Consider the following 27,035-nt stretch of genomic DNA (forward strand, 5'->3'; position numbering starts at 1 on the left):
ATGGACCCCGTGTTCCCTGAGAGCCTGACTTCTGTTATAGATTATGTATGTGAACTTTTTTTTTTTTTAATGTCAGAAACTCTAGTTTAGTGTTTAAACACTTTTCTCTGGAGTCACACTACGTGGATTAAAATCCCACCTCTAACACTTATTAGCTGTGGGATCTTTCACAAGGGTTTGTTTTGCTCTTAAATTTCTTTGTGCCTCAATTTCCTTATCTATAAGTGGGAAGAATGCCAGTACTTGGTACCTACTTCATTGGATTGTTACAGGATTAGGTAAGTTAATACCTGTAAAGCATTTAGAACATGCTTATTATAGAAAAAAATCTTCGGTATGTGTTAGCTATTCTAATTCTTATGCAAACCGAAAAGGGACCACAGGACAGGTTTGTAGGCCCCATGCAGCCCCTGGACTGCCAGTCTGCAACCTTTGACCCTCTAAGTTTAGGGGCTTAACTCAGGCTCACAGAGTTAATAAATAATAAAATGTCAAGGTCATTCAGCTAGTAAGGGGCAAGTTGTCCCTGGGATCCAGGTTCTTCCCACTGCACTGTGATTCTTTTTTTTTTTTTTAAAGATTTTATTTATTTATTCATAGAGATGCAAAGACACAGGCAGAGGGAGAAGCAGGCACCATGTAGAGAGCCTGACACGGGACTCGATCCAGGGTCTCCAGGATCACACCCTGGGCTGCTGCAGGCGGCGCTAAACCGCTGCCACCGGGGCTGCCCACTGTGATTCTTTAAAGGATAAGAAAAAGTCCCTGGAGGGGCAGCAGCTTGTGAGTGTCCTTCACAAGGAGAATGGATAGATGAACCGTGGTGGCAGCAGGTGGTAATAATGAATGAGATTTACACCTAGTGACATGGATGGGTCTTTCTAACGTGGTGCTTGGCATACCAGTAAGAAACAGAAGAGTACTTCTAGGTAAGTGGAGAACACATGCACGTAAAAGGATGATGCAGATATTATGAGGAGTGTACAGGCAAAGGGTACATTTTAAGTCTGCGAGAGTGGTTTTGCCTGTGCCAGGAAAGCCATGAGAACGGGATGTAGGATGAGAGCCTAAAGGAAATGGGAGAGGGACCTTGCACAGAGCAGAGATAAGGTGCGGGTGAGCAGGAGTCGAATTAGCTCTCCACGGAACCCCTCCCCCCGACCTCCCCTTCTCCAGAAAGGTGGAGGCCAGCCTCCGTACAGCCCCAGTCCCCCACCCCAAGCCCCACGATCCCTACAATCAGGCACGTTGCCCTCCAGGTACAAAGAGAATCTACCTCCCAAGTATTTCACAAAGCACAGGCCCGGGCCCACGGGCCGCACCTGCCTGCACAGCCTGCGGGGGACATTCTCAAAGAAGGGGCTGGATGACTTTAGGAGACGCTGCCCACCACACAAGGGTCTGAACACTCAGGGTCCACGGGAGGCCTTTGTCCCCCAGATCCATCACACAACTCCCCTAAAGAAGAGGCAGCCGCAGCCGCCCCAGGAAGCAAGCGAGCTCTCGCCAGCCCCGGGGCACAGAGCAGGCTCCTTGCAGATGCCGAGGCCCAGAGGCCCAGCTGACCCCGCGCCCCGTGGCTCTCTGCCCGCAGCTGGGGGAAGACGGGCCTGCTGAGGCGACCTCCTGACCCGGGGTTGTGGGAGGGCCCTCCCTGGGGCCTGGAAAAGAACTTTCCTTAGATGTGTGGGAGCTCCTCTGAGGGGAGACAGACTTGTCTGGGGGAGGGGGTGACAAACGCCTGCCAGGGCGAGCTCTCAGGGGCTGGGGCAACCTTCCTTCTCCGCTTCTGGGAAGGACACCAGCAGCGAGGTACTTGCCACTTCCACGGAGCCGCGCAACTTCTGGAGGCCCAGTAAACCGGAAACCTTCGGCTTCTGTTCCCTCGACGTTCGACCGGCCTACTTTGCTTGGGACCTGCTGAGGCTAGAAACCAAAGGGCAGATTGTCCAGGGCTCCTGTTACTTTAGCCGGTGTTGGGAGGTGTCCGTAGCCTTTAACTAATGGATGGGTAGCAGGCAGAGGGGCACCTGAGAGGTCATGGGGAAGAGTCCCCACTTTGTCAGGCTGGGTTTGGATGACAGCTCCGTTATGTCACAGTGTCCCGGGCTGCTTCAGACTCTGAGCTCCACAGTCCTTAGCGTATGTCTCTTGTTCTTTTTTCTCAGGATGGCTTCCACACCTTCAGGCATCAGGTCGGTCAGGGGGAGGGGGCGAAGCTTAGAGGGTCCATGCCAGCCGACTCTGTCTTTTAATTTGACAAGTAAGAACTTGTCCAGTAAACATCCCATTCATCTGACCACTTCTAGCTGCTAGGGAATCTAGAAAATTGAGTTTCTTGGTTGGGCATTGGGACAGAGAGCAAAATCTAGAATACAGTTCTGTCAGATTTAAGGAAAAAGGCAGAATGGATGTTGGGTGTCTGCTACCCCCACCTGTGTAATCTGTTCCCTAAGTCGGTCGGCGTGGCAATTGTTCAGAAAGGCAAACTTCCCCGCAAAGCCCTTTGATGGCCCTTTCTTACTCAGAGTAAAGTCCTCACCATGGTCTGAAAGGCCCAGCACCTCTGTCTACTCTCTGCCCCACCCCTGCTCTGCACCCCCTCCAACCTCACCACCTACCCCTCTGCTCTCACCCTGCTCCAGCCACCCTGACCTCCTGGCTGCTCTGTGAACGTGAGTGAGCATGTCCAATTCAGATCTCTCTTCTGTGCCTGGGACAACTACCCCTACATGCCTGTCTGGCTCACTCCTTCGCTTCCTTCAGATCCTTGCTCCAATGTCTCATAAAACAACACTTTCCTTCTTCCCCACCCTCTATCCCTCATCATGATCTATTTTTCATCCTAGCTCTTGTTACCACTGGGCCAGAATAAAATCTCCAATCTCTGTGTCTAAAGACACAGACTTTACCTGTGTCTTTCACTGTGTGTCCCTAATTAATACCTGGCATAGAGTCACTCAACAAATATTTGTGCATAATGAATGAATGAATAAATTATTAGTGGCAGAAAATCTATAGAATTCTAATCAATTATTTTCCACTTGGGGCTTTCTCCAACTGCCTCCTGCAGGCCAGAGTTTCTAAGGCCATGACAAATAGATGATTTCCACATACCCTCAGATGGCACTTGGGATTGTGGTCCTTATTACCACGTTTCACCTGTCCAGCTGGGTGTGTTGTCTTCTTTCCAAGGCAGGATTTCTTCTTATGGTACTCTGATAGCCACCAGCTTCTCTAGATTTAAGTTCTACCAAGAAAAAGAACGCCTCTTTCTGTATGCTTCCAGCAAAATCCCATAGTCTAGTTCCCATGGGTAAAATTTGGGTTATGTGCCTGTTCCTAAACCAGTCGCTGTGGTCTCCATTGTTCTGACCTGCCTGTGGAGCAAGGAGAAGGTCCAAAGAAAAATCTAGACACTGTTTTTTATAGGAGGAAGAATCGGTACTGGGCAGTCAAAAGCTATAGAAACCTCTAGAGGCTCTTGGCTCAATGGGGCCGGAAGGGACTGGGGTGGGCCCCAGGGACAGAATTTTAGCACAACAGGCACATACTAGTGCCTAGATGGGGGACACTAACCCACAGCAGCCATCAGAGTATTTGCACCGAAACGGATGAATGGCACAGCCGGCCAGAAATGCAAAGCAAAGGGGCATGTTGGTCTGTTCTGTTTTAGAATCAAGGGCTCTTCTTTTTCAGCACATTTTTCTTTCCTCTAAGGCCGTTTTCTGTGTGTGCAGCTCTTATCAAAGGTGCTGGAAGTGCTGGATCCTGACAGGAGACTGGAGGACACATGGGCTTATTGTCAGGGCTTCAGGAAAAGAACAAAGGAACCAGCAAAGCTTTTAAAAAAACGTTCTTCCCCGGTCTACCCGGGCTGTAAGTACTGTTCGTAACCCCTTGCCCTTTCCTGTCACCTGCCGAAACATTTGAGGAGTTTCAGGACTGATCTTAACTTCTCTCTGGTCTCTGGGACTCTTTCTTCTCTCCATTCCTCCTGTTTGTGGGACACTCTGGGACCACCCCTCTCTCTCCATGTCATCCATAACGTCAAGCATAATTGCTGCCATAAGCTTGGGCTTTTACACAATATAGGTTCTGCCTTTAACTGGAGGCAGTTTCCTTGGTCAACCCTGAAAAACATCTCTGGGGCAAGAAATTAAAAACAAATGGGCTATCTATTTAAAAGGAGAGATGATAATAGTATGAAGGAAGTGAATGAAACTAATAGCTTAATAAATTATCATCGCAAATGAATGTATAATTACCTAATGGCAAGTTTTTCTGTCACCATATTCTTGGCATATTCTTGTCAGTGGCTGCTATACAAAGTAACATGAATTTGGGCAGCCTGGGGGGCGCAGAGGTTTGGCGCTGCCTTCAGCCCTGGGGCCTGATCCTGTAGACCCAGGGTCCAGTCCCCTGTCAGGCTCCCTGCCTGGAGCCTGCTTCTCCCTCTGCCTGTGTCTCTGCCTCTCTCTCTCTCTCTGTCTCTCATGAATAAATAAATAAAATACTTAAGAAAAAAAAAGTAACACGAATTTGATGTCTTAAAACAACAGAAATTTATTATCTCACAGTTCTGGAGACCAGAAGCCCAAAATCCGTATTCCTGTGCTGAAATCAAAGTATCAGCAGGACCATGTTCCTTCCAGGAGCTCTAGGAAAGAATCTACTCCTTACTTCTTCGAGCTTCTGGTTGCTAGTGGCATTCCAGGGCTATGGCCACATCTTTCCAATCTTCAAGGTCAATGTCTTCACATCCCCTTCTCCTCTGTCAAATCTTCTGTCCCTCTCTTACAAGGACACTCGTGATGGCATTTAGGGCCCACCCAGATAATCCAAGGTAATCTCATCATCTCAAACTCCTTAAACTACTCATGTCTATAGAGATGATTTTTCCAAGCAAAGTAACACTTACAGGTTCCAAGGATTAGCCCCTGATATCTTTGGAGGCCATTATCAGCCTACCACAGCATGAGGTAACATCTCCCATCTTCTAAACAAGTTTCATTGAGTATATAGTCTCTCCTTTCCTTTAGAGCAAAACTCCTTGAAAGACATGTCCATACTTACGTACTCTTCTTTCTGTAACTCATCAGCACTCCAGTGGATTTGCCCTTGGTCAAGGTTGCCATTGACATCTAGGTTACCTAGTCCGTTCTCAATGATCATCACGCTTGATATTTGATATCTGCATGGTTTGATTGATTCCTTCTTTTGGGTCTCTGCTCAGCTATCAGTTTGGTGGTGAGGCCTTCCCTATAGAAATAAAAAGCCCCCTGTCAATACTCTCCATCCCTCCTGCCCTGTTTTATTTTTCTTTTTATCGCTTGTAATGACTTGGCATACGTTTACCTCTTTCCTAGCTGTCTCTCCTTACTCAAATCTTAAGTTCTGTTGGGACAGGGACTAAACTTTATTTACAGTTGAGTTTTAGTGTCTAGAACTGTGCTTGGTACTTAGTTGGTATTTAATAAGTGCTTGTTGAATGTATGGATGGATAAATTAATACTTGGGTGCTATGAAAAAAAGGTACAAAATGCTGGGAAGGAAGTGTGGGTTCTGGGGACAGCCTGTGAATACCTCCCTAAGGAAGGGACATGTATATTGGAACATAAGGGAGATGAGGAAATGCAGAAGGCATTGCAGTCAGATGGTACAACATGGGCAAAGGCCCTGTGGTTGAAGAGAGCATGATGAATTCATGAACCTGAGAGAAGGCCATAATGGCTGGAGCTCAGAGAGTGAGGGAGGGTGGTAATTCCAGAAGAATCTGAAGATACAGGCAAGGATCAGGCCATGAAGAGTCTTGGAAATTGAGTTAAGACGTAGGTCTTTAATGGAAGAGTAATAATCTTTTAAACACAAAAAATTGTACCTGAACGTACCAAGCAGCACTATGCCTAAGAGCCCAGATGTCCATCAACTGATGATAGATAAAATGTGGTCTCTTCAGACAATGTGTTCTTAGCCATAAAGAGAAATAAACCACTGTTACATGCTAATAGCATGGTCAAACCTTGAGATGTTAGCCAGACACAAAATACAATGTATTATAAGGTTGCATTCAGATAAAATGTTTAGAACAGGCAAATCCATAGAGACAGAACTAGTTTTCAGGAGCAGAGAGAATGGGGGAAATGAAGAGTGATTGTCAGTGGTTATGGAGCTTCTTTTTTGGGGTGATGCAGATGTTCCAGAATTAGATAATGGTAGAGGTTGCATAACTTTTTAACTATATGGAAACTACTGAATTGCATGTTTTGAAATGGTTAATATTATAGTATGTGAATTATATCTTAATTTTAAAAAGAAGCTATTGAGAGGTTTAGTTGAGGATGAAGGGTGGCTGCTATGACCAGATTTATGTTTTGGAAAGACTATTTTAGCTGCAGTGCTGCAAATGGATTAGGGTTTTGGGAGTTGAGGCCCTAGGAGAAGATCAGTGAAGAGCATTTGCAATAGTCCAGAGAAGGGGACAGAATTAAAACCTACCAGATTTACTAATGGGCTGGGTTTTAGGACAAAAGACAGAGGGAAATCAAGGACATCTCTTGCTTGTCAAGATTGTCTATATCTGGAGCAGACTCCAAGTGCAGTAATTTGGCACTTATTTTAATAAATGCAACCCATAATTTCAAAAAAAATCAACTTAAACTGGTAAGGTGCTATATATATTTTAATTATTATAACTATTCATGATATTGCCTTTATGATATAGATAAGGAAAATGTGATCTTTGGAAAATTAGCATATACCTTGTATGAGCTTGTGAGAGACTGTTAGAAATGCTTGCATTACTATACTTTTTCCTTAAGATAGTGTTGGAAATCTACTTTGATTCCTGGTGGCTCATACTGTGATTCTTTGATGATCTCATTATCCTTAGTCCCAAGAAGACTTCAGTGGCACATCCAGGTCAATGGCTTAATGAAGAAAAGAAGCCAAGTGAAACAGATTTGTTCCATGAAGATGGTCCTCTTCTTCATGAAAATGTGCACAAAGGAGTTAGGGACTTCTGCAACTGGGCTACTGCTTTTGTAAGTTAGTAGTAATACTAATCACCTCCTTTTTAAAAAATTTAAATTCAATTAATTAACATATAGTGTATTATTAGTGTCAAAGGTAGACTTCAGTGGTTCATCAGTCTTCTGTAACACCCAGTGCTCATTACATTATGTGCCCTTCTTTTTCTTTTTTCCTATCATGTGCCCTTCTTAATGTCGATCATCCTGTTACCCTATCCCCCCAACACCTCTCCCCTCCAGCAACCTCAAGTTTGTTTCCTTTGTTATTGTTATTTTTTAGTTTGTTTCCTTTGATTAAGAGTCTTTTATGCTTTGTCTCCCTCTCTGATTTCATCTTGTTTTATTTTTCCTTTCCTTCCTCTATGCTCCTCTGTTTTGTTTCTTAAATTCCACATATGAGTGAAATTGTATGATAATTGTCTTTCTCTGGTTGACTTATTTTGCTTAGCATAATACCCTCTAGTTCTACCCCATCATTGCAAATGGCAAGATTTCATTTTTGACGGCTAAGTAGTATTCCATACAACCTACTTTTTAAAGTCAAGCTCTGAGTTGCTATTATTAAAAAACAATGTTAAAAAAAATAAAAAACAATGTTAGTATACAATTTAAGTCAAATAATCAGAGTCATAAAGGAATTGTGACTCTTCTACTATTTATAATAGAAATATTTCCTAGATGATGTTTCTGGAAAGTTTGCAAGCTTGCAGCCTATTTGAATGTTTATTGTTTATATGTCACATTGCTCTTGTTTCTTTCTATCTTTTTAGTGGCTCTTTTTCTTTGCCAGCCTTATTGAGATATAAGTGACATATAACACTGTGTAAGTTCAAGGTGTACAGTGTGATAGTTTGATACATATATATGTATATTTCAAAATGATTGCCACAGTAAGGGTAGTTAACACATCCATCACCTCACATAATTACCTTTTTGGAGTGTGGTGAGAACATTTAAGATCTACTTTCTTGGGATCCCTGGGTGGCGCAGCGGTTTGGCGCCTGCCTTTGGCCCAGGGCGCGATCCTGGAGACCCGGGGTCGAGTCCCACGTCGGGCTCCCGGTGCATGGAGCCTGCTTCTCCCTCTGCCTGTGTCTCTGCCTCATTCTCTCTCTCTCTCTGTGACTATCACAAATAAATAAAAATCTTTAAAAAATTAAAAAAAAAAAGATCTACTTTCTTAGCAACTTTCAAGTACAATTACAATTTTATTAACTATAGTCACCATGCTGTACATTAGATTCCCAGAACTTATTTATTTTATAACTGAAAGTTTATATATTTTGGCCAATCACTACTCATTTCCCTCACCTTGTTGTTTCACATTTTTGTTTTCCATTTCAGTGTTCTTTTTTCTGTGTCCTTCACAATTTCAACATATTTTTCTCAGTTAATTTATCTGTAAGTACTTGGACAGCTATGCTTTTTTTTTTTTAAAGATTTTATTTATTTATTCATTAGAATACACAGAGAGGAGAGAGAGAAGCAGAGACACAGGCAGAGGGAGAAGCAGGCTCCATGCAGGGAGCCTGACGTGGGACTGGATCCCGGGTCCCCAGGATCACACCCTGGGCTGAAGGCAGCGCTAAACCGCTGAGCCACTGGGGCTGCCCCTGGACAGCTATGCTTAACCACAACCTTCACAAATGATATTTCTGGCATGAATGGACTTTTGACTTAGTTCTTAAAGCCTTTCCTTGCCTTCCTTCCAAGAATCCATTTAAATACCTATTTGTGTTCTCAAGTCCCTGTAGATGGGTTCCTTAGGTTTTTCCCGGATTTAAGATCTAGGATTTGTAATCTTCTTCACCTATATTTTGAGAACATTAGTCAGTTTAGACAATGTATTTTTGGGACTATTTCCTTGAAAAGTGACTGAAATATAATTCAGACTGGATTAAGGGAGGTAAAGGAACCATCCAGACATCCTAGGAGCTTCAGGTATAGCTAGATCTAGGCGCTAAAATGCTTTTAGGTGTTCCTTCTGTCTCTTGGCTGCTCCCCTCTATCTGAATCCATTTATCTGACTCCAGTTTCAGGTGTGCAACATAGTGATTTGCCAATTCTATACATTATGCTGTTCACCACAAGTGTAGTTATCATCTATCACCATATAATGCTATTACAATATCATTGATTATATTCCTGTGGTCCACCTTTTATCTCTATGACTTATTCATTCCATAACTAGAAGCATTTACCTCCCAATTGCCTTCACCTATTTTGCCTATTCCTCCACCTACCTCCCTTCTGATAACTACCAATTTGTTCTCGGTATTTATGAGTCTGTTTCTGTTTTCTTTTTTTTTTTAATATTTATTTATTTACTTATGATAGACATAGGGAGAGAGAGGCAGAGACACAGGAGGAGGGAGAAGCAGGCTCCATGCCAGGAGCCCGGTGCGGGACTTGATCCCGGGACCCCAGGATCGCGCCCTGGGCCAAAGGCAGGCGCCAAACCACTGAGCCACCCAGGGATCCCGTGTTTCTGTTTTCTTTTCTTTTTTTTTAATTTTATTTATTTATTCATGAGAGAGAGAGAGAGAGAGAGGCAGAGACACAGGCAAAGGGAGAAGCAGGCTCCAGGCAGGGAGCCTGACGTGGGACTCGATCCCGGGTCTCCAGGATCATGCCCTGGGCTGAAGACGGCGCTAAACCACTGAGCCCACTCGGGCTGCCCCTGTTTCTGTTTTCTTGTTTGTTTGTTCATTTGTTTTGTTTTTTAGATTTGACATATAGTTGAAGTCATACGGTATTTGTCTTTCTCTGTTGTACTTCATTTAGGACAATACCCTTTGGATCCATCCATGTTATCACAAATCATAAGATCCCATTCTTCTTTATGGCTGAGTAATATTCCGGTGTGTGTGTGTGTGTACCATGACATCTTCTTTATGCACTCAGAAGTCTGCTTAAGATTAAACAGACTGGGGCAGCCCCAGTGGCTCAGCAGTTTAACACCGCCTTCAGTCCAGGGCATGATCTTGGAGACCCCGGATCAGGTCCCGCATCGGGCTCCCTGAGTGGAGCCTGCTTCTCCCTCTGCCTCTCTCTCTCTGTCTCTCATGAATAAATAAATAAAATCTTAAAAAAAAAAAAAAAGATTAAACAGACTGAATTTTTCTCAGCCTGTTAATTCTCTCAAGGACTCACTGCTTCTATCTGGTCCTAAGTTGTCCCTTAATGCACTGACAAAGTCCTCCAGAACCCCAATACTTCTTGTCTCCAATGAATGCCGACTGAGCATTTCCTGCCTGTCCTCTAAACTACCTCTTCTCTAGCCATAGTCACATGCCTCCTTTAGATTAAAGAAGGATTTGTCCTTGATTCATGCAATGTGATATTCTTCCAGGGAAGTTCAAACATCGATGAAGAGTTCATTCTGAAACAGTTTGACATCGACTATCAGAGTAAACCAAGCCATGATGTGCTCCACACGAGGAGACTCAACCAGGTTCCTCTGGAGCTAAAGAAGAGAGTGGGGCTAAAGAAGCTGCAGAAGCCACAGTTTTTCCAGAAACTAGACTATGAGCAGAAACACCAGAAACCACAGGTAATTGCCAAACAGGAGAAGACTGAATATCAAAGAAAATTAGGTTGGATTAAAATTTTAAATGTTCTTGGGGGATCCCTGGGTGGCTCAGCAGTTTAGTGCCTGCCTTTAGCCCAGGGCGCGATCCTGGAGTCCCGGGATCGAGTCCTGTGTGGGGCTCCCAGCATGGAGCCTGCTTCTCCCTCTGCCTGTGTCTCTGCCTCTCTCTGTCTCTCTGTCTATCATGAATAAATAAATAAAAAATCTTTTTAAAAAAATCTTAACTGTTCTTGAATTCTGGTACTTCAGGGAGGGCACTGGCCTTTTTCAGTAGAGTTCTTGAAGGATTTTTTTGGTGTTTAATAAATATTTGTTAAATCAATGAATATTTAGTATAGGTAATAAAACTAGCTATACAAACAAGCCATGCCATTCAGCATTATTGTCGATATCTGAATAGTCTTTGTTATCTCTGTGTTTATATGTTGAAATTCTCTCTTTATGTGTTTTATATGTTGAAATTCTAAAAGTTGATGGAAATATATATGAAAGTTTATTATTCCAAGAGTTAAATGCTGCAATTAGTAATCATGAAGGTTGTCTATTCTTTGTCCAAAGAATTCTTGAATTTTGGGAGCAGTCTTATTGACCACGCACCGTCATTCTTGACCACATGCTTGCCCGATTACTAACAAATTGTTGAGTTTTTCAATACCACTTGCCCATGAAGATAGAACAAGGAAACAGAGGAGAAAAAACATACTGTGTTCCAAAGGGAAGTAGTATGGACTCTTAAGTGTTTTTCTACTTTTCTACACAAATATGTATACACACACAGATCAAATTGTATAGGTCCAACAACAGATTTTTTTAAAAATGATTTTATTTTATTTATTTATTTGAGAGAGAGAGAGAGGAAGAGTGAGCAGGAGGGAGAGGGAGAGAGAATTTGAAGCAGACTCTAAGCTGAGTGCAGAGCCTGACGCAGGGCTTGATCCTGACACCCTGAGATCATGACCTGAGCCAAAACCAAGAGTCAGAAGCTCAACCAACTGAACCACCTAAGTGCCTCAAGTCCAACAAGAGATTTAAGTACCTAAGTGGTGGTCAGGAGTGGGATTGGGGGTGGAGAAGTTCCTTTCTCTGAGAGTGAAAAACAATATATTATCTCTAACTACCCTCTGTCTTTTACATGTGATCTTTGATACTGTATTTCTCACATTTAAACATATTAATTAACTTTTTCCTTTATAATTGAATACAATGGACTGACCTGTTGTTACATATGTGATGTTTTCCACCCTTGGCTTTGTTGCATAAGGTTTATGAAAACTATGCGTTCTGGCACTCATATAAGCATTTACATTTTTCCATTTGCTCCCCATGTTTCTAAAGGGTAAAATGCAAAGTGATGCTGGACAGGCAAATTATGTCATCACACCCAAGGCCTGAACCACAGCTTGTCCTGAATCTGGGCTGAATCAAATTGCTCAATTCCTTGTATGTACAAATTGTTGCACAACTACTACTTTATAAGCCATGGTGGTTATTGCCAAAATTGAACTTTTGACTGGCAGACAGAGGGTCATTATGTGAAAGTTCAAATACATTTCCATATGGTGTCATTTTCGTCTGCCTGGAGACCATCTTTTAACCCTGTGTCTAGTGTAGATCTGCTGGTGATTAATTCCTTTAGCTTCTGTATGTCTAAAAATATCCTCATTCTGCCTTCATTTCCAAAGATATTTTTGTGGGTATAGATTTCTAGGTTCACAGTTTTTTGTTTGTTTTTAGTACTTAAAAGATGGTGTTCTGTTGCCTTCTTAGTTGTGTTGTTTCTGATGAGAAATCGTAAACCTTCCTTGTCTTTGTTGTTCTGGATGTGTGTCTTCCCTTGGCTCCTTCTTTTTTTTTTAATTTTTATTTATTTATGATAGTCACAGAGAGAGAGAGAGAGAGAGAGAGAGGCAGAGACACAGGCAGAGGGAGAAGCAGGCTCCATGCACCGGGAGCCCGATGTGGGATTCGATCCCGGGTCTCCAGGATCGCGCTCTGGGCCAAAGGCAGCCCCAAACCGCTGCGCCACCCAGGGATCCCACCTTGGCTCCTTTAAAGATGTTCTCTTTGTCACTGATCGTGAATGTAATTATTATATACACCTTGTGCCTGGGGTCTGCTGAGCCTCTTTGATCCATGAGTTTCTAGTTTTCATCAAATTTGGAAACATTTTGACCATTATTTCTTCAAAAAAAATTTTTTTACCTTTCACTCTTCCTGCTCCAAGGATTCCAATTACAGGTAATTAGGCTTCATGGACTTGTCTCATTGCTCACTGGGGCTCTGTTTGGTATTTGAATCTTTTTTCTCTCTGTGGTGTCCTTGTATATTCTAATCTGCTCTTTCTAACAATGTCTAATCAGCCACTGATCCCATCTAGTCTATTTTTCCATCTCATACTATTGTAATTTTCAATTCAAAACATTTGACTTGAATTTTTAAGAAAATATTTCTACATCTCTCCTTAATCTTGAACATATGAAATACAGTTATAATAACTATTTTTGATGTTCATGTCTTCTAGTCTAACATCTGCACCAGTTCTGTGTGAGTTTCCATTAACTTATTTATCTCTTCTTCATGGATCATGTTTTCTTGCCTCTCTTCATGCTCCGTAATTTTTTTAGTAGATACCAGACACCGTGGATCTTACCTTATCCGGGCAGGGGACTTTTGTATTCCTGTAAACTTGAGTTTTGTTCTGGGATGTAGTTAAAGTTACTTGGAAAAGTTTGAACCTTCTGGGTCTTGGCTCTAAAGATGTGTTAGGAAGGACTGAAGTAATGTTCAGTCTATGGTTCATTCTCTAATACTGAGGCAAGACTCTTCAGTTTATTCTACCCAGTGCCCTGTGAATCTTCAGGTTTCTCAGAAGGGAACAAGCACTGTCCCTGGCCCTGTGTGCATGCTGGGCCCTGTTTCTTCTAATCCTTTTGGGTTTCCTCCCATACAAGTGCTGAGGGAGACCATCTGCAGACCTCTGGAGTTCCCTTGCTGTGCAGTTCTCTCCTTTCTCTTACTCTTTGTTACCAACTAGAACCACCTTTGTTTGCTCTCACAATGCTGTCTCCTCAACTCAGAGAGTCTGCTGGTCTCCTCCTGAGAGTGTCCCTGTGCTGTGGCTTGGAAAGTATCACAAGACAGTGAGCTGGAGCGGGAGCTTGGGTGGCTCAGTGGGTTGAGTGTCTGCCTTCGGCTGAGGACATGATCTCAGGGTCCTGGGACCCTCCCCTTCCCTCATACTCATTCTCTCTCTCTCTCTGTCTCAAATAAATAAATAAAGTCTTTTTAAAAAAAGAGGACAGTGAGCTGGGGCAATTGTGGGGCTTATCTTGTTTGTTTTTTGTCTCTCAGGGGATTACTGTACTTGTTATTTGATGGCCAGTGTCTTATAGGCCATTATATATTATATATTTATATTTATACTGATTTCTCCTTTTTTGGCTGCTACATGTGGGAGGGTAAATCTGGTCTCAATTTCAGAAATGGAAATTCCCATCTAGGGGATCCCTGGGTGGCGCAGTGGTTTGGCGCCTGCCTTTGGCCCAGGGCATGATCCTGGAGACCCGGGATCGAGTCCCGCATTGGGCTCCCGGTGCATGGAGCCTGCTTCTCCCTCTGCCTGTGTCTCTGCCTCTCTCTCTCTGTGTGACTATCATAAATAAATACATAAAATTTTTAAAAAATGGAAATTCCCATCTTTATTTTTTCCCCACATAATCTTAGGCCTCTGCTCCATTGCTCTTCGGTCTTCCTTAAAACTCTGAGCTTTTCCACTACCATACCTTTGTTCACAATATTTTCTCTGCCTGAAGTGCCCCTTTCCCATGTCTACCTTCTTACATCTTCCTTTAGACCCTGGTCATAAGCCAGTTTTTTCATGGAGATTTTTTTCAGGTCCCTTGGTTGACATTAATTTATTCTTACTTCTGATCTCTCACTGCAGTCCGTGCCCCTCTTTGCCCTGTATATTCATTCATCCATCCATCTGTCTATGCAAGCCTTCAACAAACATTTCCCATAATTTACTGCCATGTGCCAAAAGGTGCTGGGAACAAATGAAGCAGAGACAAAGGCCTGTTTCCTGCACTTAAGGAGCTTACAGCCTAGTTGGGTCAACAGGTAAACGATTAACTGTAATAAAATGATGTCCTGGTTCATAAATAGAGACATAGGAAGAAATAATCAATTCCACCAAGCACAAGGTGAGGGTGGCTCCAATCAAGGTCTCACAGAAGAAATGATGTTTGTAGTGTCTTGAAAGCTTACTAGTCACCCAACAACATAACAGATTTCAGAACTTAGATCCGTAGTGTAACAATAGTATAGATTTTTGTCCCCTCTTTTTTTTCCCCCCTTCTCTTTCCTTCCAGCCTTCCTTTTATTCATTGATTCTTAGTTGAGGGTGATTTTGCCCTGCTTCCTACCCCACACACTGGGGATATTTGGCCATGTCTGAAGATGACATTTTGGGTCGTCACAACTTGGGGGAGGCACTGCTGTTGGCAACTAGTAGGCAAAGGCCAGGGATACTGCTAAACATCCTACAATGCATAGGACAGCACCCTCCCTGACCCCCCAACAAAGGATTATCCAGCCCAAAGTGTCAATAATGCCAAGTGAAGCAACTCAGTTTTAATTCAGCAAATATTATTGAGCATCTATTATATCTGAAATATATTATTCTAGATGTCAGGGAGTTGTATCTGGGAACAATCTCTGAAGCTTATATTTCAGAGGATGAAAGGGGCAGAATCTTTGTGGTGTCATACCTTTGCCTCTCTCAAGAATTAGACCCCCACATGTGATAAGACAGTGTGTGGGTGTTACATCCACACTACCAGGCTATGACCCAGCAGATCTCTTTACATCCTTCATGCACTACTGAGGAATGGAAGAAGGAAAGGAATGACATCTATTCTTTTCTTTCTCTCTTCCAATTAGAGGCACGAGATTGGTGTTGGATAACATATTTGTTGTTATTGCTATTGCTGGATAGCATTTTGATCAAAAGTAGTATAGCAATTACCAGGCTGAACACGGTGCTGGGCCGATAGTAAGTTTATAACTCATTAATTTGGTTGGCTGAGTATTGTTTTTTGTTTTAAAAATTTATTTATTTTAGAGAAGATGACTGAGACTGTGTGGGAGCTAGGGGAGGGGCAGAGGAAGAGGAAGAAGAGGGTGAGCGGTGAGTGGTGAGCCTGACATGAGTCTTGACCACAGGACCCTGAGATCATGACCTGAGCTGAAATCAAGAGCAGGTCGCTTAACTGACTGAGCCACTCAGGTGCCCTGGTGGACAGAGTATTGTGTTTAAGGTCATTACCCTTCAGTTAAATGTGATTTTTATATGATTTCTAGCTGCTTTACATAACTTTCTCCTTTGATCTTTCCTACAACCCTATGGAGTGGATACTCTTTTCTCCATTTTACAGATGAAGAATTAAGTAATTTTCCCATGGACTCCTAGATACTAAGTAAGGGAGGTTGGATTTAAACCCAGGTTTGTCTAAGTCCAAAGGCCATACTTAACTATCACTTTATTTTCTCATTCGTGAACTTTTCAGGGTACCTTTGTAAATCGAAGCATACTAAAACCTCATGAAATACTTTGACAAGATTAATCATAAGCTAAAAATAAATGCTACTGGGCAGCCCGGTGGCTCAGCGGTTTAGTGCCGCCTTCAGCCTGGGGTGTGGTCCTGGAGACCCAGGATCGAGTCCCACATCGGGCTTCCTGCAGGGAGCCTGCTTCTCCCTCTGCCTGTGTCTCTGCCTCTCTCTCTCTCTCTCTCTCTCTGTCTCTCATGAATAAATAAATAAAATATTTTTTAAAAAATAAAAAAATACAAATAAATGCTACTGCTTTAATAAGCTAAATCTTAGATTTATTGAAATGACAAACATAAAAAGAAACTAATGAAATTGGGAATTATGTTATTTTCTGTAGAATCCTCATAATGCAAAGTGTGTGAAGATGAGGTATGGAGCATGGTATCTGGACACCAAGTTATGGAAAAAGCAAAGAGCAGATGAACCTTTGCTTGACCCCAAGGTCTCATGTAAAGCTCAAGATGAGAATTTTAAAAGGGAGCTACAGGAACAGGTATGTGTATATGCATCATGACATTTGATCATCTGATCTAAAAAATATCACAGTACAACTGCTACCTCATATTAAAGCCAGAGTCTCTGGGTGAAACAGAGGCTCCAGAAAGTCTTACAGCTTGCATATTGACCCCAGCTATGAGAAAGCTAAGCCATTATATGGGGTTACACATACACACATTGGAAATGTAATAAGTAAGACTTGAAATCTCCTAGCTTACGGTAGACACAATGTCTCTAAAGAAGGAACAACCACTCATCGTATTCCTAGCATTCTTAGAATAATCAATCCTATGGATAGATTGGCTGTTCAAAGGGTGGTGTGACCCGGTAGGACCCCTTCAGTACTCAGAATGAATATAGCATCATGGGTTCTCTTTGAGGAACTAAATGTGAATCTTGTTTTTTGCTAGCAATGGATGAATGTTAAAGAATTCAAAATTGCATTTGGGAAACTTCTTATGCAATTCAGCAGAGTTGTAGGATCTGTTTGAGAGAAAAAGGACAAAGGTTAAGAACGGTCAATTGATATCACAAAGCAACAAACACATGTAACAAGGATGTGCTCTAATTTTATGGCAAATAAACTCTGCGCCTGTCCAACTCTTGGGAACAGATACCTAACAGAAAGAATATACTCGTAGTCCTGGAAATTTAGAAATAATGATGCAACACTTGAACAGAACCCTGATAAGAATATTTGTGAACCTCTTCTCTTTTACAATAGGTCCAAAACTTCTCCCAGGTAATGATGTGAAAACACTCCAAAAAAAAGTAAAATGCTATACATATTTGCCTATCCATTCATTCAGTAATCATTCATTGAGTGCCCCCTTTAGATTGGAAAGCTGAGACAGAAAGGATGGTCATTTTTATATTTTCTAGTAGTAGGATATGAAATTCTTATTTTTAGATGTAAGCATGATACAAATTTATAAGCATGAGATGCTTATATAAGTCTATAAATAATGTAAATAAAGTTCAGTAGAATTTATTGAGGTATGGTTTTGGAGCAAAATATCTAAGTTTATGTGAATTTAATACATTCCAGTTGCACTTAAAAATAATAAAACGAATGAATGAATAATTTTCAATGAATTAAATATTGTAAATCAAAAAATAGTTGTAAAACTTATTTTTTTTGTAAAACTTATTCTTTTAAGATGGCTAAAAGTTCTCTTTTTAGAAATATATTCTTAAAGACTAATTCTTTTTTTTATTTTTTTTTTTTTATTTATGATAGTCACAGAGAGAGAGAGAGAGGCAGAGACACAGGCAGAGGGAGAAGCAGGCTCCATGCACCGGGAGCCCGATGTGGGATTCGATCCCGGGTCTCCAGGATTGCGCCCTAGGCCAAAGGCAGGCGCCAAACCGCTGCACCACCCAGGGATCCCCTTAAAGACTAATTCTTAAAGGCTTAAGGAATTTCACAAAAATATTCCATTTTTTTGAAGAATGTTTGCCAAAATGGTGACAGTCAACTCATGAAAAAGAAGTAATGTTTAAATTTTGCAAATATGGGTATGTGTTGCAGTAAAAGATTGTTTATCCAACAGCTTAGACAGGAAGGAGTCAAAACAATGAGAAATTGTTCCATAGTGATTTTTATAAATCACAGTCTTGTAATTCCTAAAGATTGAATTACCCTGTGCATTTTGGTTGGTGCCACTTGACTATGGCATCCCAATTCATAAGACACAGGAGTGATGGGATGCTGATAAGGGGCAGTCAGTATGGTGACATGGTTGTCTTGCTGGTGGCATGAGTTTTGTCTGTTCTTGATGGAGTTCATTTGGAAGGTGAAATCCTGTTAAAGCACTGAATTAAAATGACATAAACTTATCTATCCAAATTTAAAATTCAAGTAAATGAAAGGTAAAACCCAAAGGATATATAAATACCCCAAAGATGTTGGGACTAGATCAAATCTTTTCTGATTGTCATGCCCTTTGAAGTCAAAATCTATTAAAGGACAACATTGAACCCAATAAATGTAAAGGTGTAATTAGCTTAGTTCAATGACTCACGAATTGGGCACCATCCTGTCTGACAAATAGAAATGTGCTCCAAGAAGTTGTATAAAAAGAAAGACTTTTATAGGCAGAAATGGAGTGGGCCAAAGAAATTATTGCAAAAGAGAAGATTGTTCCAGACAAGGTCACCTTTCTTAGGGGGAAGGGCAGGGATCTTATGCAGAGTACCTCACCAGTGCTCATCAGGGAATTCCAGACTGACTGGTTTAAAATCCCATTAGTGAGAGGCCGAAACTACAATTAGATTAGGTATTAAATCTTTGTTGGGCTTAACAGAAGTGACTCCATTTTGGATCTGTTATTTCTTTTTAACAAATAGCCCTACCTCCCCTTCATGAAACTGTCAGCTGAACTGGAAAGTGTGATCAAAATTTAAGGCATCGGTGCCCTCTCAGCTAGTGCTTTGTAGTTTTAAAAGCTTTTGTTGATCCTGGGTTTTTGTTTTGTTTCGTTTTGTTGATGAATCTCTATGGTGTTCACAGGTCACGACGTTAGGTTCACAATTTCTTACCCTGTCCTTCTCTTCATTTCTTTTTTGATGTTCCAGTCTTAGGGAGATCTTTTGCTTGGTGATAAGCAGCTACAAACATGCATTTCAAGCTTTTGAAAGAATGGAACACATCAGAGAGACTATTATGATAACATAAGCAGCATAATTTCCAATGTTTGGAATGCACTTTGGAGCCATGGTCCCCGAGACCAAACCAATCAAAGAATGACTCAGTGGTGAGAGTCACCTTTTAAGCCAAGTGGCTTGCTCAGTGATGTTATGTAACTGAGTTTCAGCTTCCCCAGAAGTGTTAATCTAGGTGCAGCATGTGGTGTTGGCCGCAGCACAGGCGCTTCTTTCCTCAGCTAAAAGATAATCCTGTTATCAAAAACAACTTTGGCCAGAAAGTCTAAGGATTTTGCGGGGCAGCTAGTGTCTTAGCAATGCAATCTGCAATGTCTCCAAGAATTAAGAAGTTTCTGATCATAGTCTCATTTGTGTTTACTCCTACACTAGGGGTCAGCCAGGTTTCTAGTGCATATGAGAAGAGAATCGCCTAGCCTGAAATAAAAAGTCATCCTAAGTGCCTGACAAAGATAGGTCCTACTGGTGAGATCTCTCCATGAGTGGGGGCAGATCTGATCTTGATAGTCACAGGAATGTGGGGGTGCAAATGTACAAAGGTTCACGTAAGTAAATGTGTCTACTTGGATACATACTTCTAAGCAGAAGTCAACTATAGTTTGTGGTGACATTGGAAATATAAGAGAAATTGGCCACGGGGAAGGCCAGGGGGCCTCTTGCATCATGACGAATCCAGTAATCTGAAAGTTAGCCTCCCTTAGCAGTGGACTGGGAGATACAGAGAATGGAATTATCTTTCCTGGTCAATGTTAAAGAAAAGAAAGAGAAGAAGAAGGTTGGTCAAAGTGTAAAGTGTTAATCAGTGTCTTGGGAAGAAGCAGTCTACTTTGGTGCCAGATGCTTTCCTTCCTCATCAATGTGATTTGGAAGTCTCCAGCATCTGTACAGGACCAGATGTCAAGTGGAGCCTCCTTTAGGTGTGAGATGTGTACCCAAGGCTCTGTGCCCTTTAGTTTTATAGATGGTATCAGTGGTCAAGAGTACTTGGTAGGATCCCTTCTACTGTGGCTCAGGGGCTATCTACTTCTGATGATGCTTTTGGAATATCACCAGGCTCTAGACTGTGACCTTGAATTGGGCTCAGGGAAATCTTCTTTACTCTGTTGATGATATGCTTGAGCATCAGACAGTGAAGAGTTACAGTAGCTGGTGATACTAGCATGAGACAACAAGGGATCAGCAGAAGATTGTATAAGACATTGGTCTGCCAGTGACTATCTCCTATGGAGTGAGTTTATGTTTCCCAAAGAGGGTGCTACAAATGGTCAGGAAGACCAAAAGCAATACCTTAAGCCAGGTGAGTTCAGTGATTTCAGTAAGGTTAGAAACTAAGATTCCATTAGTTCTCTCAACCTTGCCTGATGATTCCAGATGATAAAGACAATGGTAATTCCAAGAAGTTTGTAAGGTTTTTATTAAGCCTCATATGATTTGCCAAGTAAGACGGGTGCCTTGGTGACTGGAGATTGTGGAAGGTATACCCAAGTGGGAAACACATTCTCTGGCAGTTTCTTTGCCATTGTGAGGGCATCAGCCTTACAAGTAGTAACAAGAACATATTGACAACCCATACTAAGTGGCAATTGAATGAGGTCCAGCTGCAGATGTTCAAAGGGTCCAGAGGGAGGGCAGCCTGGGTGGCTCAGTGGTTTAGCGCTGCCTTCGGCCCAGGGCATGATCCTGGAGATCCGAGATCGAGTCCCGTGCCAGGCTCCCTGCATGGAGCCTGCTTCTCCCTCGGCCTGTGTCTCTGCCTCTCTCTCTCTCTCCATCTCTCATGAATAAATAAATAAAATCTTAAAAACAAACAAACAAAAAAACCCAAAGGGTCCAGAGGGAGGAGGTCTGAGGCCTTTGGAGACAAAAATAATTTCTCTGGGATTATGAACCTGGCAGGTCAGACATGGCTGCAGACTATTTGCAGTTTTATAGAAGTCTCTTCATAAATGTCAATTCATAATTTGAGTTCATCTTAAATACCCTGTAATGGGTTCAGTGATACAAAAACCAGTAAGTGGGCTTTGTCAGGGAGTCAGAAAGAACCAAGCAGCTGTCTCGGGTTTCCCATAGCCCCAACTGTTCACTTCATTTATAGCCCTTGTTTACCTATCTTAGTTTCTGATTCAGGAGCAGATTGTTGCCATGTTACAAGGATGTCAGGATGGGCAGAATGGATTTGCAGAAGCAGAATGGATTTCATCCACATGTGCCACCGTGTTTATAGTTTTATTTGCTGCTGCCTTTGCATGAAAGTTAGCTGGGGCATTTCCTTGACATTCAGATTCAGTTTTTCAGTGTGGGCCTCAGTTTTGATGACAGCAATTTCAGGAGGTAAGAGACTGGCAGTAAGATCATTCACCTGTTGCCCATTTTTGATTGAGTCCCAGAGGACATAAGAAAGCCCTTTTGTTTCTGCAGCATCCCTAAATCATGGACGACCTCAAAGGCATACTGGCTATCAGTATAAATATTGAGTTTGTCCTGATAGCTGGCATATGTATCCAGCTTACCACAGGGCAAGGGTATGGACCTCTGCTTGTTGTGTGGATGTAGCTGAGGGAAGGTTTCCTCTTTTTGAGTAGTCCATCTTGGGTAATAACAGCACAGCCAGCTTGAAAATATCCCTGTTTTCATTTTTGTGGTATGACTCATCAACAAAGATTAGATCAGGAGTAGTTTAAAGGAGTATGTCATAAATCAGGACATGGTATCACAAAATGGGACGTTAGAACCTTGAATCAGGACTCACCCTCCTCAGGTGGAGGTGGTAACATCGCAGGATTAAGAGTGTTGCAATGTTTAAGACACAGATTAGGCGGTGAAAGCAGAAAGGATCTCATAGGAAGTTAGTCTACCTGCAAGAAATGTTGAGTCAATTCTGAGTTAAGAAGACTTGGGACAGTGTGTGGAGTTTACAAATAAATGTCATTCGCTAGGGTCAAATCTGATGAGACCTCCATTGCTTCGTAGCTTGACTGTAGCCTTAGGACAGCTGGATCAGCTTGAGCAACTGAATCAAGCTGTGTGCTGTACTGGGTAATAGGCTCTCGCGGGAGGATTCCTAGGGCTAGATTATCCCTTTCCTGCATGAATAAGCTGAAAGGTTTTGCGTAGTCAGGTGGCCCAAAGGCAGGCAGTTCTTACCATGCTTGTTTTAGCCTCCGAAAAGCCTGCTCCAAAGAAGGTGTCCAGGGACTGAAATTTTAGGAAGTTCATAGAGTCAGGTAGCTAATAGAGAAAAATTAGGAGCCCATAGTCTGCAATAAGCAGCCAAGCCTAGCCATCCACAAATCTGTCTCCTCATTGTGGGTGTAGGAAGTTCCTGGACTACCTTAATTCTTTTGGGATACAGCTGAATTTTTCAGGGTTTAGATAATGACACAGGGAATGAACAATGTCTAGAGAATTGTATTTTTTTTCTTAGAGACGTTGTGTCCCTTTTCAGCTAACTACTGTAGCAAATAAACGGACTCTTTTATGGACTCCTCTTTGGTGGCTGGAAATAGCAAGTCATCTACATATTGCAAAAGGGTGGATTTCCTGGGGAACTGGAGTGTTGCTTAAATCTTGGTGAAGTGCTTGAGAGAAGTTAGAAGGGGCCTCATAAACTCTTGAGGCCTGACTGTCCACTTACAGTGTTGATAGTTCAAGGCAAATAGTAGTTGGCTACTTGGGTCTCCAGGGATGTTGGAAAAGGCTGAACAGAGGTCCACAGCAGAGGCCCATTTTGAGTCTGGTGGAACTTGTGACAGAAGGGTGTTCAGGTTTGGAATGACTGAGAGGTGGGGAATAATTGTCTTATTAATAGCTCTCAAATCCTGGGAAAATCAGCATCCCATCCATTAGGTTTCCAGACTGACTAGCTTGGGTTTTGCAGGAACTGGTACAAGGAATGATTAACCTCTGGGCAATTAGCGTGAGGCTTTGTATGGCCTCAGGCTTTAATGGTTAGTGAGGTAACTTAGGGAGAGGTTTAGTTATACCTATCTGAAGTCTCTAAGAATGCCTTGTAAAAGTTCAGCTGCTATTTTGTGAGCTTTTTCTGGTCCCTGAGATGTTGAAGACCAAGGATCTCAAATATCATCCGTGGGATTTTGCTTCCTACATCCATTTTCGGATTCCACCAGGTCCTGCCTGCCAACATGTGTATGTGTTGATAAAGACCTGGCAGCCTGGAGTCATGGGCACAGATAATACTCAAATTCTTCAAAAAACTTTGGGCTTCCTCCCTAGAGTTTAGTAATTTCTTTAATTATGGTCATTAGTTCAGTCTTTGACCAAGGCATGACAGATACCTGAGAGGTTCATCTGCAACCTTGAGTAATTTTATTTTAAAAGGTAACTGTCCAATAGTCTCTTCAGAGGGGAAAGGATGTTTGGACAGAGGATTAGTAAAATATGAGTTCTTAGGTGAAAAAGGTTAGAGGGGAGCAATAGGAGTCACCTCAGTCCTATGGGCTTTTATTTTGGTTGCTCCCTGTCTCTAATTTTTCATTGGTCTTTTGTAATGAAGTAGTTCAATGAAGCTATTTTGGAATCTTCAAACCTTTTGGAGGCTTCTGCATAGCAATTAAAGTAGCATCCCATTCTGTATGTTCCAGTTGGAACACTCTTGCTCTCAAGTGCATTTCTTGAATGAGTGATCTTATCTAACTGAAAGGTTCCCCATAATGGCCTTTGTAATTCTAGGTTATTTCTAGCAAAAGTTTGCCATTTTGCTAGATATCTATAGCTTCTGGGACCAGAGTTCTTAAACATAATTATGTGGGAAGGAGGGTCTCTGGATATAAAGGATCTCATTTCTTTTAGCTAGGCCTTTGGATTTCTTGGAGCCAAAACTAATACTGAAGAAGGCCTATCACAGGAGTCTTCTCAAAGTGTCAGGCACCCTAACAACCTTAAATGCTCAACTTCTGCCCACCAATGCTTTCAGCTTGACTTTTGCGATTATCATTAGCAACTAGCCCTGTTTTTTTTTTTTTAATTTTTTTTTTTCAATTTTTATTTATTTATGATAGTCACAGAGAGAGAGAGGGAGAGAGAGGCAGAGACATAGGCCAAGGGAGAAGCAGGCTCCATGCACCGGGAGCCCGATGTGGGATTCGATCCCGGGTCTCCAGGATCGCGCCCTGGGCCAAAGGCAGGCGCCAAACCGCTGCGCCACCCAGGGATCCCAACTAGCCCTGTTTAATACTGAATACCTGAGGCCTCCTGCTGGGCCCATCCAGCTCAAAGCAGACTCAGAGCAGCCCAAATTGGACCCAGTCCAATCCCAAATCCAATCCAGCCTGGATTTTTAAATTGGACGCAATAACCAGCAGCTCCCTGTATGGAATCTGGAGAAGAAAAAGCATTGAAAAAATGAGGGGTGTGGGCCGATTCCCAATAAATGGGGAACTATAGCTGCCAATGTGGATCTGGACATAGAACCAGGGTCTGGGGTTTCCAGAGGGATGGAGAACTGTGGAAAGCCAATTAGATCAGAAGTGCGATGCGGAGAGTGGAGCTCAGAACTGAGAGGAAATTACTAATGGTTTTCAGAAGTGGCTAGAAAGTAAATTTTGATTGAATTGCCTTTTATTCAATGATTTATGGATTGGCAGCATCTCATCTAACAAATAGAAGGAAGCACCAAGGACTTTTATAAAATGGAAGGTTTTTATAGGCAGAAATGGAGGGGGTGGATAAGGAAGTTATTAGCAAAAGAAAAGAAAGGACTGTTGTAGGCAAAGTCACCTTCAAGCCTGGGGTTCTTTTTTTTTTTTTTTTTTTTTAAGATTTTATTTATTTATTCATGAGAGACACACACAGAGAGAGGCAGAGACACAGGCAGAGGGAGAAGCAGGCTCCATGCAGGGAGCCTGACATGGGACTCAATCCGGGGTCTCCAGGATCACACCCTGGGCTGAAGGCCTCGCTAACCCCCTGAGTCCCCTAGTGCTCATCAGGAAAGTCCACTGACTGGTTTAAAATCCCACTCCTGGGGGAGGCTGAACCCACAGTTAGGTTAGGTCTTAAATCTTGGTGGCTTAACAGAAGTGACTCCATTTTGGGCCTGTTGTTCCTTTCTAACAGATCTAAAAATTACGGATATATTGTCAAGTGGAAAAAACACTCGTTTCTTCCTCTACTACTCTTAGTTCTAGCCACTAGATGCATCAGTTTTGTTTTGTTTTGTTTCCCCAACACCAAGCAATTCTCTGATTCTCCAGATACCAGCTGGGTGTTCCACAAATTTAAGTCAAGTCTGACACTGAACACCTGGAATTTGCATCAGACCGGACAGGTTAAGGTTGCATCAGTCTCACAACACTGCCCCTACTTCAGATGTCTTTACAAATGAGATTGTCACCTGTGCTTCTGACCACCCAGCTGTCCATGGGAGGTCCCTACACCTCCTTCTCAGCTTCTGTCATCTGCTGGAAGAACTCAGGGCAACAGCTTACTTATGAGATTATGAATTTATTATAAAAGGATGTAATTCAGGGATCCCTGGGTGGCTCAGCAGTTTAGTGCCTGCCTTTGGCCCAGGGCATGATCCTGGGTCCCAGGATCAGATCCCACATCGGGCTCCCTGCATGGAACCTGATTCTCCCTCTGCCTGTGTCTCTGCCTTTCTCTCTCTCTCTTTCTGTCTCTCATGAATAAATAAATAAATAAAATCTTCCTTTAAAAAAAGCATTTCATTTTTTAAAAAAAGGATATAATTCAGGAATAGCTAGATGCACAGAGCAAGGCATATGAAAAAAGGTGCAGAGCTTCTGTGCCCTCGCCAGCTGCGCCACCCTCCCAAAACCTCCATGTATTTGCCAACCTGGAAGCTCTCTGAACCCTGTCCTTTTGGGTTTTTATGGAGGCTTTAGTATGTACGCATGATTGATTACATCACTGGTCATAGGTGATTAATTCAACCGCAGACTGCAGGATGGAGCCGAAAGTTCCAACCCTCTCATCATGTGGTTGTTTCTTCTGGCAACCAGACCCCATTCTGTGGCTCTCTGAGGGCTTTCCAAAAATCACCTTGTTAACATCATTTCTTTTGTGGTTGAAAGGGGCTAGTTATGAATAACAAAAAATTCTCCTTTCACCTTTGTGGCTCTTATCACTTAGGAAATGCCAATGGTTTTAGGAGCTCTGTGCCAGGAATGGGAAGAAGACCAAATATGTATTTCCTACTAAAAATCACAGTAGCACACTTGCTAATCTCAAATAGGTTAGCTTCCAGACATCGGAGCTTAGTAACTGTCTAATTGCTAAAAAAATGTTGATTATCCTTAATATAGGGGTTTAAAAAAAGTGGGGGTAGGGAAAGGAGAGAAAGTCGGACATCTTTTGAAAGCCTTTATATGCATCAACTCATGGATGTTACCTACATACATACTCCCAGATGAGAAGAAAGTGATTTAAAATGAAGTAGTTTATAAAAAGCTAACTGCTTTGAATTAGGACAAGTATGAAATCAAACTTCTGACAGCTGTTTTTTTGTTTTTTTACTGTGGATACTTTTTTTTTAGGAGGAGTCACTTTCCGACCTTCAAGGGACAATTGCCTTTAAGGATTTCATTCTGAGCAGGGGCTACACAATGCCAAGTGTGAGTAAGGGGGCATTTCAGAAAAACTGGCTGAGGGGCTCATAG

The 27,035-nt window shown here is 42.2% G+C and overlaps 1 protein-coding gene across 1 annotated transcript; it reads left to right on the forward strand.

The window, feature by feature from the left end:
• FAM47E (family with sequence similarity 47 member E) lies at nt 1-27,035 on the forward strand. Its single transcript, XM_025422651.3, is given in 8 exon segments — nt 1-45; nt 1,177-1,539; nt 1,541-1,618; nt 3,741-3,883; nt 6,893-6,998; nt 10,384-10,584; nt 16,574-16,729; nt 26,913-27,035. Coding segments are annotated over 8 exon segments (1,215 nt in total).

Source organism: Canis lupus, chromosome 32, assembly GCF_003254725.2.
Source record: "Canis lupus dingo isolate Sandy chromosome 32, ASM325472v2, whole genome shotgun sequence".
NCBI classification, from domain to species: Eukaryota; Metazoa; Chordata; class Mammalia; order Carnivora; family Canidae; genus Canis; species Canis lupus.